This window comes from Cygnus olor, chromosome 1 (genome assembly GCF_009769625.2).
Source record: "Cygnus olor isolate bCygOlo1 chromosome 1, bCygOlo1.pri.v2, whole genome shotgun sequence".
Classification (NCBI taxonomy): Eukaryota; Metazoa; Chordata; class Aves; order Anseriformes; family Anatidae; genus Cygnus; species Cygnus olor.
The window spans coordinates 93,848,053-93,861,142 of NC_049169.1; the positions used below are offsets into that span (position 1 = coordinate 93,848,053).

The following is a 13,090-nucleotide window of genomic DNA, read 5'->3' on the forward strand; positions in this document are numbered from 1 at the left end:
TGCAAATTCCTCTGTTTAAAACTGCACTACAGTTCTCACACTTCAATCTTGGAGAAAGGTGGAATGAAGAAAAAAAAAAAGGACTTCTTTTTTTCGACTTGCATTCAAACTCAGAAATTTCCACCTTCAACTTATTGGTATTTCTAAAACCATCAAAATCACATTATTTACTAGTCAGCATTCATCTCACCATTTCGCACAGTGAGTCTGCCCACACATGCACACAGACCACTCCTCACAATGACTGAGCTCCCCAGCCTAACCTCCGGCCTCTCAGGACAAACAGTAGTTGCTCTCATTTAGTAGAGACAACCAAGGGCAAGTGACCTTTGTCTATTGGATACCAAACACTAGCAGCACGGAAATAAAACAGTTATTATTGGATTGTTTTTGCCTCAAGGTTTTGTTAAAAAAAAAAAAAAAAACATTTCTTCTGAACCATAACCCTTAAATTACGGACTGGACTAAAAGGACAGCTTTGGAAGAAAGAAAAAAGAAAACTTTCCCTGCCCACCCCCATCTTCTTCCCCTACTCCCCCCCAAAGAAAATCCCCCCACACGTTACTATGACATGAAGGAAAAAAACAAAAACAAACAAACAAACAAACAAAAAAACACAAAAAAGCAACAACAACAACAAAAAACGCTGTCCACTAGCTTGTAAAATTTGAAGCTTTAGGAGAAAAATATTATTCACATTAGATATCAAATTTCCCCTCTTTTTATAGAAGAGAAATTATGGTATCTAAATAACAAAAAAAGACCCTGAAATTACAGATTATGAAAAAATAACAGGACAAATTATTATTTTTACACAGCCCATTAGGAATTTACGCATTTTGGAAGATAAAAGCTCCTTGCAGAACTTGTAAAAGTAATTTTTATGGTCTAGAGGTTAAAAAAAATACCTGGTAAAACAATTGCATCAGAGTAAAAGAGAATTGTGAGAACTTTACAGAACAGCACCTGTCTGTGGAACATGTAGATCCTGTAGCTGAAATTACTCCTGGGATGAGACAGTACCAAGATCTATGGTGCTAAAGAGAAGGAGGACACAGGAGGTACACTTACACTTTTGAGGTGACATTGTTAGCCAGGGAGCCTTCATAGTACGGAATGCCTTTGCTGATTACAACATTAATTTGGCCACCCAGAGTATTTGACACAACGCCTGCGTGAACACCAGCCATGCAAAGTGATGATGACTTGAGGAGGGGGGAAAAAGAAAAATTTAATACTACATTGTAAATAAATTAGGTAATACACAGTGTATTGTAAATGCTATGTTGCCAAGTCACATTCTTTGTTGCTATTATTACATTAAGAAACTTATTATTTAACTATATCTGTTATTTAGAAATCATTTATCTTTGTTTTATTGTGGAATTTATAAAAACATAGAAAACATCTCAGACATTTCAGTGAGTCCTAGCCCAGACATATTTGGAATGCAACTCTTGTAATCAAATATGCCCAAATAAACAGCAAGGTGAACAACTCTGAGAAAGACTGCAAGACAGATTTTCAGCCTACGATAAATCTTTTATGCTAGACAACAGAAGCTGAATATATGAATACCAAGAAAACCTTTTGGTATAAACATACTTTGTGTGCTTTCTTCATTTTCTCACAATTAAGGAGTGATGCAGTACAGATTTTGTAACTTTGAGCCAGTGGGTTGTATATTTTATCTCGTGATTAAACATGGTTAGCATCCCAGCAATCTGATCCATAAAAACCCACCGTAATACACGAATGCATTTTCTTCTAAGGAACCCTGTTACCTATGTTGCACAGGCCAGCGGAGATCAATTAATCAAACTGTTTTTGTTGTTGCTCTTCCCGTCTTATGCCAGAGGCTGTTAGTCCCACCCTGCTAACAAATACCACAGCAACGTTTCCATTTCCCTGGCTTGCAGTCCTGACAGCAAGACTGACCCACTCCACCAAGTCATTCAGGCACAGCACAGACTGAGCAGAGCAAGATGCCCGTTTCCTACAGCAAACTAGCCCATGACACCTTCATCTGCAAAGCAAGACCTTTCAACCCAAATGGGCTCAAGGCAGAAATGTCCTTGTGCTAAGGAGCAGAGACACAGTCCAGTTCCAAAAAAGGCTTAGCAGCAAGGGCTCTGCACCCACTCAACGGTGTACACCAAGTTCCTGCAGGATGACTGGCTCTGCACAGTGCAACAGGCACATACAGACTATTCACAGGCACTGCCTGCCACGTGAAGCACTGAGTATGCACAGACACACGACAACTCTGCAGCCCGCTGCTCACATGCAATGTGACTGGGATCAGCCTGAATTTTAGAATATCAGCGGGGATCAAGTTGCCGGCGGATCACCTGGGTATCTCCCTATATACCTTCCAGAAACCACATTTAGCTTTTTATTTCTGGTGTGGTATCCCAGCACAGATTTCCCAAGCCAATAAACAACAGATGACGGCTGCAGATTTATATTTACTTTTAACAGTTGCTTTCCCAAAGAAAGTTTGCTGCTCATTGCTAGTACTAAATACACTTGCTGCATTGCTCTGCCAACCATTCCACGGGGCACTACTGAGCCTCACTGCAATTCTCTTAGAAGGAATCAGCAGATCCTTTCCAGAAAAGGGAGACTTCATAGATGATTGTCCTCAACAGTTTATTGTAAAAAAAGAACAACTTTTCTACTGTGGCCTTTTGAGAAATAACTGCATGCTGCAATAGGCCAGGAGGCCCTTATATCTCAGGCTCACTGGCACAAAAACTTCTTACCAAGACATTCCTAGATATAATTCTCTTTAGCATATTCACACACAAAAACTCCAGCCTATTGTGGATCCTTATTCCTCACCCCTCAAATATCCCCAAAGCTCTCTAAATAAATGTAACTATGTCTGGCTGATGAACTCAGCGCCCCTCTCCCTTCCTTCCTATTTTCCTTGAAAGCAGAAGGATGCGATCCTGCAGCAGATGAAAATCTCTTATCCCTGCTCACCAGAAGATGTCAGCAACGAGCGCTCCAAGTCCTCAAGGAGTGCAAGACATTAGGGTCACACAAAAAAAATCAAAGTTTAGGGTATTTTTTTAAAGCAGCAAGAAGCTAAGATCATTAGAAAGGTATGCAAGACAAATTTCTACCTGAAACTTTGTCTAAAGTGTTGGACAACTTGATTTCTTTCCAAACTTGAATTCTAGGTAATTCTCTGCCTTTTATTCAGAATAGAGTAATAAAGTACACAAAGTAACAGTGAATTTATTTCCTGAAATTTCCTTTTTCCTGCATAGAAAACAGCTTTTGCAGATTTTGGCAAAAAAATCCCAACAGGCTGAACGCGTACAGATGCTGCAAATATGATGGGCAGAGAATCAACTCCGTCTTATTACTAGGTATAAAAATTGCCCTGCAGCTATTTAGTAAGGACTTACTGCGGACCAGAACACCTAACACAGTTATACTATGGTGATTTTTTTCTTTTTTAACATATGGGAAGTTATTTACACAGGTAACCTAGGATTTACAGGTATTTGAGAAAAGAAAAATCAGGGAGGCATACTTTGGGTTCATATTAAATATTTTAAAAGTGTAGAGTTTTTTTGTAGCATTCTAAGTAATTTACATTATTAGATGTTTATTTCCGGTTTATAGAACCATTAATTTTATGGTATTAACTGTTCTGCAAATGGTTTTTTTTACATCTGCTGAGTGTAAACAGAATTTCAGTGTAAACAAGTGAAAGCCTTTGTTTAGAGATATATTAATGTTAAAAACAAGAGGACACCATTAAAAAAACACAGTATTGTTTCTGTCTATAAATCTGAACTTCACAACTTGAGAAAGCCATCAAAAACAAAACACGAAACATGAAACAGTATTTTGGTTGATCCATTTTTCTCAGCAGGCCTTGCAAAAATGTTCAAGTCTCTATTATATTATGGCGCTTCTTGGAGATGGCAACATAGAATGGTTTGGGTTAGAAGGGACCTTTTAAATCATCTAGTCCAAACCCGCCACCAGGAGCACAGGCACCTTATCAGGTTGTCCAAATCCCCATCCAATCTGGCCTTGAGCACTTCTAAGAATGGGGCATCCACAACTTCTTTCATCAACCAGTACCAATGCTTAACCACCCTTGTGGTAAAATATGTCTTTCAAATATCCAATCTAAATCTAGTTTCTTTTCTTTTCTAGTTTTCTTTTCCATTTGAAGCCACTACCTCCCACCCTACAAGCCTATAAGACTGGTGAAATCTTTCACTGTCTATCTTATGAGCCCTCTCTAAGTATTGAAAGACCACTAGAAGGCTTCCCCATAGCTGAACAAACCCAGCACTCTCCCATACTCTCTTTATAGGAGAGGTGCTCCAGCCCTCGGATTATTTTTGTGGGCCTCCTCTGAACTCATTGAAGCACCAGTCATTTAGCTGCAGCATAAAAAAAAAACATAAGCAGCATGCTATTCACTTCAGGAGGCACAACTCCCAGAATCCAGACAGCAGAGCTAATGCAGACATCTTATAACAGAGTTTTAATCATACATAACATATTTTACCAAAATTCATGTGAGCCCACAGTATTAAGTTTACTTACATCTCTGTATCCATGAGGAATAGTGCCTGAAATATCAGCAAAAGGAATCACACACCCAGCTGGACAATACTTACTAGAAAAAAAAAAAATCAAGTCAAGATATGCATGCAGCTGTAACTCTTACAATGTTATACAACAGTCACTGCTTTTTATCTACAATACGCTATGTTATCGTTCATTTATCATTATGTGAGGATATATCCTAATTGAAAAGATAAGAAATCAGACAAAAATATACTCGGGAAGAGAAGTACACAACAGCAGAACAGGCATTTGAAATAGGTAGTTAAAAACCAATTTCATCTGTAATTCAGGTATAATAACTGAATATAATAAAAGAAATTATGCCACCATTTTTTTTAACATAAATACTACATGGCTTCTGTAAATTGAAAGTCTTGTAAGTAGCAGTATTTATGAATTATATTTTATAAACTAGAGACCTGCATATCTATTTGTTTTGCATCTTTAAACTGTACATCTGAAAAGTAATGATATTTTGTAATAGCTCCTGGCAACGTTTTGATCATAAAAAAACAGGCCAAATTCAGTTAATACCACTAGCTCATGGAAAAAACGGGAAGACATCTGCACACATTCACATTCTGGTGCCATTTCATACTGCACATACAAAAACCATTAAGTCTTCAAGATTTAACAATGAACTTGGGTAAAATGTCAATTCAACAACAATTGAAGCAAGTTTGCAGGTACCATGAAATCAACAGGATATGAAGACAAACACATACAGGGTAATGCCAGAACCTACAATTCTGGAACTTGGGAAAATGAACGAGGAATGCAAAGGTTGCATTTTGAAAGGTTTGATTGAAAGCCCTTGATTTCAGGGCTTCATTTCTCCGAAAAGTAAGTTTAAATACTTCACTTCAGTCTACAGCTTTAAACACTGTCCTTGCTTTAGACAGAAGTGGAGGACAAAACAGGCAAATGATGTATGTTTCCTCCATCAGAAGGAACAGCATTTTATATCTCTACAGAACCTCATTAATTCACACCAGACTGTGAAATGGCTTTGCAATTATTATTTCTTTTTACCCATTTCAGAGTTTAGTGCCTCTTTGAGAACTTTAATATGAATTTCAGTATTGAAGGGGCATACACCCTGTAATATATATTTATAGAAGTATATTTTTTAATGGGAATGTGATATTAGCTTATATGTGTTAGTGCAAATTAACGAGGTTCTACTGTATACTGCATGTAAGATAAAAATAGGAAAGAGCAAGAAGGATGAGTGCAAATGTCAATATAATTAAGCTCTAACCCCAATCTCTTTGTTTCTTGAGTCCTCTCGACCTCCAATTTTCAAGTTGGGTTAGGTGTAAGTAACAGCGAACTAGAAACACTAAAATGACTTCAGTAAAGATAAAGGGGCAGAAAAAGAGGTAAAATTAATCTTACTTGAATTCTGGTTCGGAAAAGTGACTTGCATTGTCTAAACAGGTAATTAGGTCTGGAAAGAAAAAATATTAGGTCAAGAGGATGATAAAGACAACAGGTTTGAGCATGCTTTTCAAAAGTGCACAAAAAACATATTTGAGCCTCTGTGGCTTAACCAAAAGTCTCGAAGGAAAAGAAAGTTCTTATTTAATAATTTTCTTTCAACAGATATTGTATGACAGTAGAACCTTGATAATTTGTTTGAGTACTGAGAAATACACTGTTAGGTAGACATGAAGGATACACTACAAACATGTGGCAAGTTTTTTGTAGCTTAATTTTAATTTATAGCTATACTTCAGGGAACCTATGAATGAGACACAAACATATGCCCTGTTCACAAAAGGAAACTGAAACAGAGAAAATTAGATAATAAGCTAGCTAAACAGGCCTGTGTTTTCAGCACTTAACAGTCCTACAGTATTAAAACCAGGCAGCACGGGAACATTAGAGTGACATATTACTGGCATTCATGACTGTTGCATCAAACTTTATGTTTCTGTGCTTTGTGTAAGCACATACAATCCAAAACACACAGAAAAGCACCAGAAAGCAAAAATTAAAAAAAATATATCCCATGAAAACCCTTCATCTGTTCTTTTTAGATCACATCTAATAAGGATTTTCTCAATCTTTGTGCCTTGCAAAGCAGTTGCTGGCAATCCCTCATCTCCTTGTGGACCACATATGTCACTCACCTTTACAATGAGTGAAAGGAGATGCAAAACAAATACAGTTGCTTCTTTTAAAGGCTAGAAAAACAAAACAAAACAAAAACACGGGGGGGAGACAAGAAATGGAAAAAATGAAAAAAGTAGTCAGCAGTCAAAGAGGGACTGAAGAGTAGAGAAAGTATAGCAAGTTGTTAGTGAAACTAAAATTTTCCATGAGGTGGGTCTGCATAAAATGTATACAGTTTGCTAAGAAAAAAAATCAGTTATCTGCCATCTGGATTACTACCTGAAAAAAATGCATTTCATCATTTATCCAAAGTAGCTCTTTCACTCATAACAGGTAACTATGATTCTTGCTATATCCGGGGTAAGCTTTAATAACTTTTTCTTTTTTAAATACTGTAACTTATATAGTAACTCAACAGTTCGATTTTCCTGTGCAGAAATATCAAGAAAACTGTATCAGAATTCATCACTTTTAGATGTTAATTTGTGAGAATGTAGGAAAAAATACATTAGTTTTTTGTTTTTACTAGACACCTCTCATTTAATCAGCACAGAAAAACAAAGAGAATCTTATGAATACCTGATTTGTCAGTGGTTGAATAAGCCACAAGAAATCCACGCCCAGAAGTGTGTATTCCACTCATGAACTGTACTGTGACTTCATTACTTTTTGAAGTAATTAAACCATCCATTTGAAAGCTAAAGCCACAGTATTTTCCTAGGAAGAGAAGGAGGAAAGAGACATGGACCAAAACCAACATATGTAATAAGAATCTTCACTTCCAGTATAAGCTCACATTAGTTCTGGTGTATATATTCAAAACCAAAAACGTGTAGATAATAAAAAGGCATGTAGTCAGTGTCCATTTAAAGCAAAGTATGGGTAACATAAACTTGCAATTGGTTCACCTACCATTTTGCTACACCCAGAAAATCTAAGAGAGGCACTGGAGCTTTTCAGAAAAGAAAAAAGGTAATGCAGCTTAGATTTGGTCTGCCTCTGGATCTGGGTACTTCTCTCTTGCAATACAGAACCACTAGAAATATCACTTTTTAGACTGAGAAGCTGGAGTCGGCAGGTATTGACAATATCTGCCCATAAAGTCCTAGAATTACTACCAAATGACTTGAAATTACCTGGATGAATGGCTATTAAACAGACTCAAATCAGTACGGAATTCTCCAGCCCTACTAACTAGAAACTTTCATAAAATACTGACCAGTTTATTAACTAGTTAAGAAAAAATCTTCTGTTCTACAAGCACCCTTAGACAATCAATGTTATAAACAGCCTCTGACCCTATATTCTCTGCAGAATATTAAAAGTGGATAATCACCAACAACAGATGACACCGCATGTTTCAGTTTACCATTCATTTATTTGTCTTCTTGATAAGTATGTTATCATATTGTAAAATAGCAAAAAAAAAAAAAAAAAAAAGCCAGATTACCTTCTCAACTAAAGGAAAATTACAGTACTAAAGAAGAGGGGTTGGAATAACATAGCCCTGTTTCTGATCAAATATAATTTTTTAAAAGGTATGTCAAATTTCTTTAAAAAGAGAACTGCAATCTCAAACACTTAAAAAATAGAAATACAAGTTTCTGTCATTCTTCAGAGCTTCCTAATTTTTTCTTATTCTGATATTTTTCATATAAAGCATGTGTTTTTTTCTGATGAAAAACAGAAAATAGATCTTACAATACTTTAATGAAATTTATAAAATTACATGCAATATAATCTTACTTCAATTCACTACTTAAGCTGGTCATCAGCAAAAGTTATGAAAATAAGTTCCCTTTTACCAAGGCTCCCCACTGACCCTATATTTTGCCCTAAGCTATGTTTCAGTGATTAATTGCATTCATTATGATGAACTGCATTATTTTTCCAACTACACCCTCCACCTCCCCCACCCTGTTTTCAGCTTCTGGATCTTGTTACACAGCTGACCAGCAAGAGACTCTTCTCAAGACAGACACCATTTAACCTCTTCTTTGGGCAAACACACACAGCAAGACATGTAAATCTAGCCTGGATAAACTATCCAGTGCTGCTCATACCATGGAGATACAGCCTTTGACAAACTGTAGATGGATGCACCTTATGATTCATTGCAAGACATACTTTTGAGACTATAAATCATTTCCCCAGCTCTTCTCTGGCCTCCTTCCAGATTTTTAGCAGACTTTTTAAAAAGTTGGTACCAGAAATGGACAAAACGTGACTGTGGTGATGACTGTCAATGGTATGAACAGAAGATGTAGTATTACTGATTTGTCTGTATTTATGCACTGAAGGACCCAAAGTGCTTTTGTACAGCAGCATTACAGCACAAGGGGAATTCCCACAGTAGTTTACATTCTTTGCTCCTACAGATATGGCCTTACATAAAATATATTAAATAATACATCTAAGTATAAATACATACTGGCTGGATTGCAATGAAACTTAACACAGAACACCTCTAAATCTTACTGAAACTACTGACAAACCTAACACCAAAGATTTCAATCTGTTGACTTACTGATAAATATTCAAAAGGCTTAGAGTGAGATCTAATCATTAAGAGCTTCAGGAGAAACCTTCTCTACTTGTCAATGAACTAACCCAGTAGCAATTCAATTTTGAATCTAAATCAGACAATTTTTAAATTAATTTTGAGTTAAAATAGGTATTGAATTTCAGATTTTATGTAATGCAATTATTTCAATACTAGACTATATTAGCAGTGCTGAATGCAAGAAAATTAAGAACTTAGGATAAATTCAGAAGATTAATTCCTTCCAAATTCAAATCACTGTTTAGTCTCTCCACTGTTTACCGCTTCAAATATGAATATTTAAGAAACTGTACCATCTGTATCTGCCAGTGTTAATATCACTGATCGTTCTGTGATTTAATTTATCAGGAGCAGAACAACACACACATTTGCTTGACATACTGTATTACTACACCAGCTGGGAACAGCTGAAAGTCAAGAGAAACAAATGAAGTAGAAAATTTACTTGAACCCATTACGTCACTTGTAAAACTGAATAATAGAGTTATCAGAACTAGTCGTTCCTTGCCATTTAAGGACTTCGGTGCTTTCTATTTTAGACCAAGTCTGGCTCAACCACTCCAAGCACAGACTTAGTTTCACACATGCTTACCAAGGTAACAGTTGGAAAAGAGGGTTAACTAAACTAACATTCCACTAGCCTCTTTATAAAAAGACTCAGTTGAGGGGGATTAGTATTTGAGTACAACTAAAACAATCTCGGTGAAGTAAGTCTCTCTCTCTCTCTCTCTCTCCCCAGATTACTGATTTAAGAAACAAAATAAAATGACTCTGCATAATAGCAACTAATTTTAGTGAAGGAAAAATGACAATTCATTTTGAGTTTTATGCATAATAACAAGAAGGGTCTTAAAACCTTACATATACCTTGATGTGGATGATAATTTCACACTATTTGAAAATAACCACCTTATAATAATGAAATTCAATTTGTCCTCTTAAAAGAGAGCAAATTAAACTATGGACGCCTTCCTATCGGAAGATATTTGAAATACATAATTATCGAAGCTTGACATCCTTTATTACCACTGAGATGAAGAGCTCAGACAAGAACTTCCTCAGTATAAAAAGATTTATTTTTTTTTTTTAATAAAGATGCTCATAATTTTGCAACTCCCTCTTCACTGCTTACAAGAACTTGGTGGAGTCTCTTGTCCACTTTGCAAGCTACTGGGGAATGTCTGAGAAAAAAAAATTACAGTAGAGTCTCTTTCAATACCCTGAAGAATCAAAGACTATTATAGGATCTGTGTTGCATTTAGCACAGTTGTATATACAAACAAAATACAGATTGTTCTGCTGTCATTATAATTCATCATTTTTTCAGTACATTTTTAGGTTCTAGGAATTGTGGCAAGACAAAGATATATATACACTTTAATAATACAGTAAACAAAATGCAGTTACTAAAGAATAATTAGATTAACACTGTGGCATTCCAGAAACCTTACCTGCTGAGCAACAATAGTAAGCATCCTTGAAAGGAGCACATCACCTGAGAAAGAGACTATCAGACTACTGTTTTGTTTACCACTTTAATTTCTATATAGTTACAGTTTCATCTGTACTCCCTGCCCGTATTGAAGACCTGTATAGAAAACAGGTCCTTCCTAAGCTGTCTTTTCTAGAGGTACTATTAGTAGTAAAGTTACTAAAACTAGTCCCTGATGGCTGTTTTTCTGCTGTGGTAGGGTATAACACAAGCACTCCATTATATTTTGCAGAGTTTCCTTGATATGAAGCTCAGGAAAAACACAACTCTGACTATAGAATCCCTAAAATTCCTTCTTTTACCTAATTTAAGATTTCTGTACATAATAAACACCTCCTTCTTTTCATCACTTCTTCTAAGAGTCGAAATCCACTTAGAAAGCACTGAATGCTTATATTCAGGCAAGGTCTCACCCTAACCAAAAACCAATTGAATTAGAACAGTTTTCCAGGGCTACAAAAAATAACTTAAATAATACCATAAACCTCATAGTTATTCTATGCTCAGAGCAGGCTAGGAAAGAAAAATTAAGAGCTACAGAAGTACTAAAACGATGCGCGAAGTCCTATAAAAGACAATAGCTTTTCAATACCAAAAATAAAAGCTGTTACCTATCTCTGTCCTGGTGGAGCCAATCCCATTGTGAACTCTCAAGTAACTGGAATGACAAGAATCTGAGTCATCAATATCAAAATCACCAAATTTGAGCTGAACTCGCTGCCCAGGCTTTACACGAATTTCCCATTCACAGACTGTACTATTGGGAGAGGTCTGTGGGTAGTTTATCGAAGCAAGAGTTCCACTTTCAGGGCCCAGAACGGTGTGTCCACATCCATCACCTACAAAAGAACAAAAATGAGTTAGCTACATTGCATCCAACTTTAAAGCTTCACTGGTCATTTAGTTATCTTCTGCTGTGGCACAAATTTAAAACAAAATAAAACAAAAAGCAACAGTGTTGTTTGTTTTTTAAACCTTACTAATCATGTTGGGAAAAAAAAACACTCAAAGATAAGTCATGTACAGAAGGAATAGCAATCGTGACAAAATACCTTTGAACTAACATTGGCTAGTGTTTAACTTCTCATCATTTGTGACCAGAGGGATTCTACAACTTCCTCAACTAGATAAAAATTTGTCCACAATGACTTTAAAAATCGTCCTGAAAGTACAGAAAGCGTCCTTGCTATTTTGTGTTCCCTCAACACCTACATACAGTAGAAAACAGGTTCCAAAAAGGAGAAAGGAGGTAGAAACCCACTAATAAAATAGAAGCACATCATTTTTCTGTTGTTACTGTATCCATAACACAATGAGAAAGAACAGAATTGGAAAGACAAGGGACAGCAAAAACTCTACTGAAAATAACTGCCAGGTCTGACATCATCAAACTGCTAGTGCGTTGTTTTCTACTTTAAAACAATTTTAATACTGTAATTAATTCAACCTGCTCCTTAGGGAACATGCTTAATTCTTCTGAGATTTGTAATAACAAGTTAATTTCTAACTCCAACATGAGGCCCTCAACTTAACATTAGAGCATTAATATTAAACGGTAGTAACAATATTAGAGATGACTTGTACAAATTATGATTTCTTAAAATCAAATGATGAAAAGCAAACATAAATCTATTTACTCAACAGCATAACGTGAACTGACCCCAGTATATAGTACAGGACTAGCGTTAAGAATTTGTGAGTTGTTTTGGAAATAGGAACATACTTTAAGTAACATCTACCATCACTGGCTCTTTATAAATCACTGTACCATTAGCACCAGAGCCTCAAAAGCCTATTTATTGAATTTGGTCACATGAATGTCTAAGCCGGGAACAGCATTATCACTTTCAGAATTTGACACTACAAAGTCCAGAGATCTTTTGAAAGAGATCTGTACATGTTAACGCAAAAGCAATCAGGACCTTTCAGGATCCTGAAATGATCAGAAATCATTAAGAGCAGGAGTTCCACACACTGAAGTGGCATGGAAGAAAAGCTCCATCAAACAAATCTCATTAATCTGTTTGCAAAAGCACCTGATTTTCAGTGACAAAATCTGTTTTCTTCACAAACTGAGCACTTTACAGACAGTCCTATGGTTCCAAAATCTAAACCGCTGCTGTTATGTAGAGAATTATGAACAGATGCAAGCTTTCTTCCTAGCAGTCTTGAATGAAAAAAGATGCATCTTCTTTTGGGAGAGGTAACTGGGATATCTGCTTCAGTAAAATCAAAAATTCTATCTGTAAAGCTGGTTTTTAGTCATGTTTTAATTTCTCCAACTTTAGCAAGTTGCTATAAAACACTGGTCC

The 13,090-nt window shown here is 36.1% G+C and overlaps 1 protein-coding gene across 3 annotated transcripts in view; it reads right to left on the reverse strand.

Moving 5' to 3' along the window:
* The window catches only part of DCBLD2 (discoidin, CUB and LCCL domain containing 2), a 43,990-nt gene that overhangs the window by 15,853 nt on the left and 15,047 nt on the right, over positions 1 to 13,090 (reverse strand). For 2 of the 3 annotated variants that reach the window (XM_040545282.1, XM_040545283.1), the window contains 5 exons: positions 11,390 to 11,617; positions 7,303 to 7,440; positions 6,004 to 6,055; positions 4,582 to 4,654; positions 1,072 to 1,205 (listed from right to left, as the gene is read on the reverse strand). In XM_040545282.1, the coding sequence (XP_040401216.1) occupies positions 1,072 to 1,205; positions 4,582 to 4,654; positions 6,004 to 6,055; positions 7,303 to 7,440; positions 11,390 to 11,617 (625 nt within the window). Of the gene's footprint in view, positions 1 to 1,071; positions 1,206 to 4,581; positions 4,655 to 6,003; positions 6,056 to 7,302; positions 7,441 to 10,737; positions 10,782 to 11,389; positions 11,618 to 13,090 lie in introns of all 3 variants that reach the window. The other variant, XM_040545285.1, reaches the window with a different exon arrangement.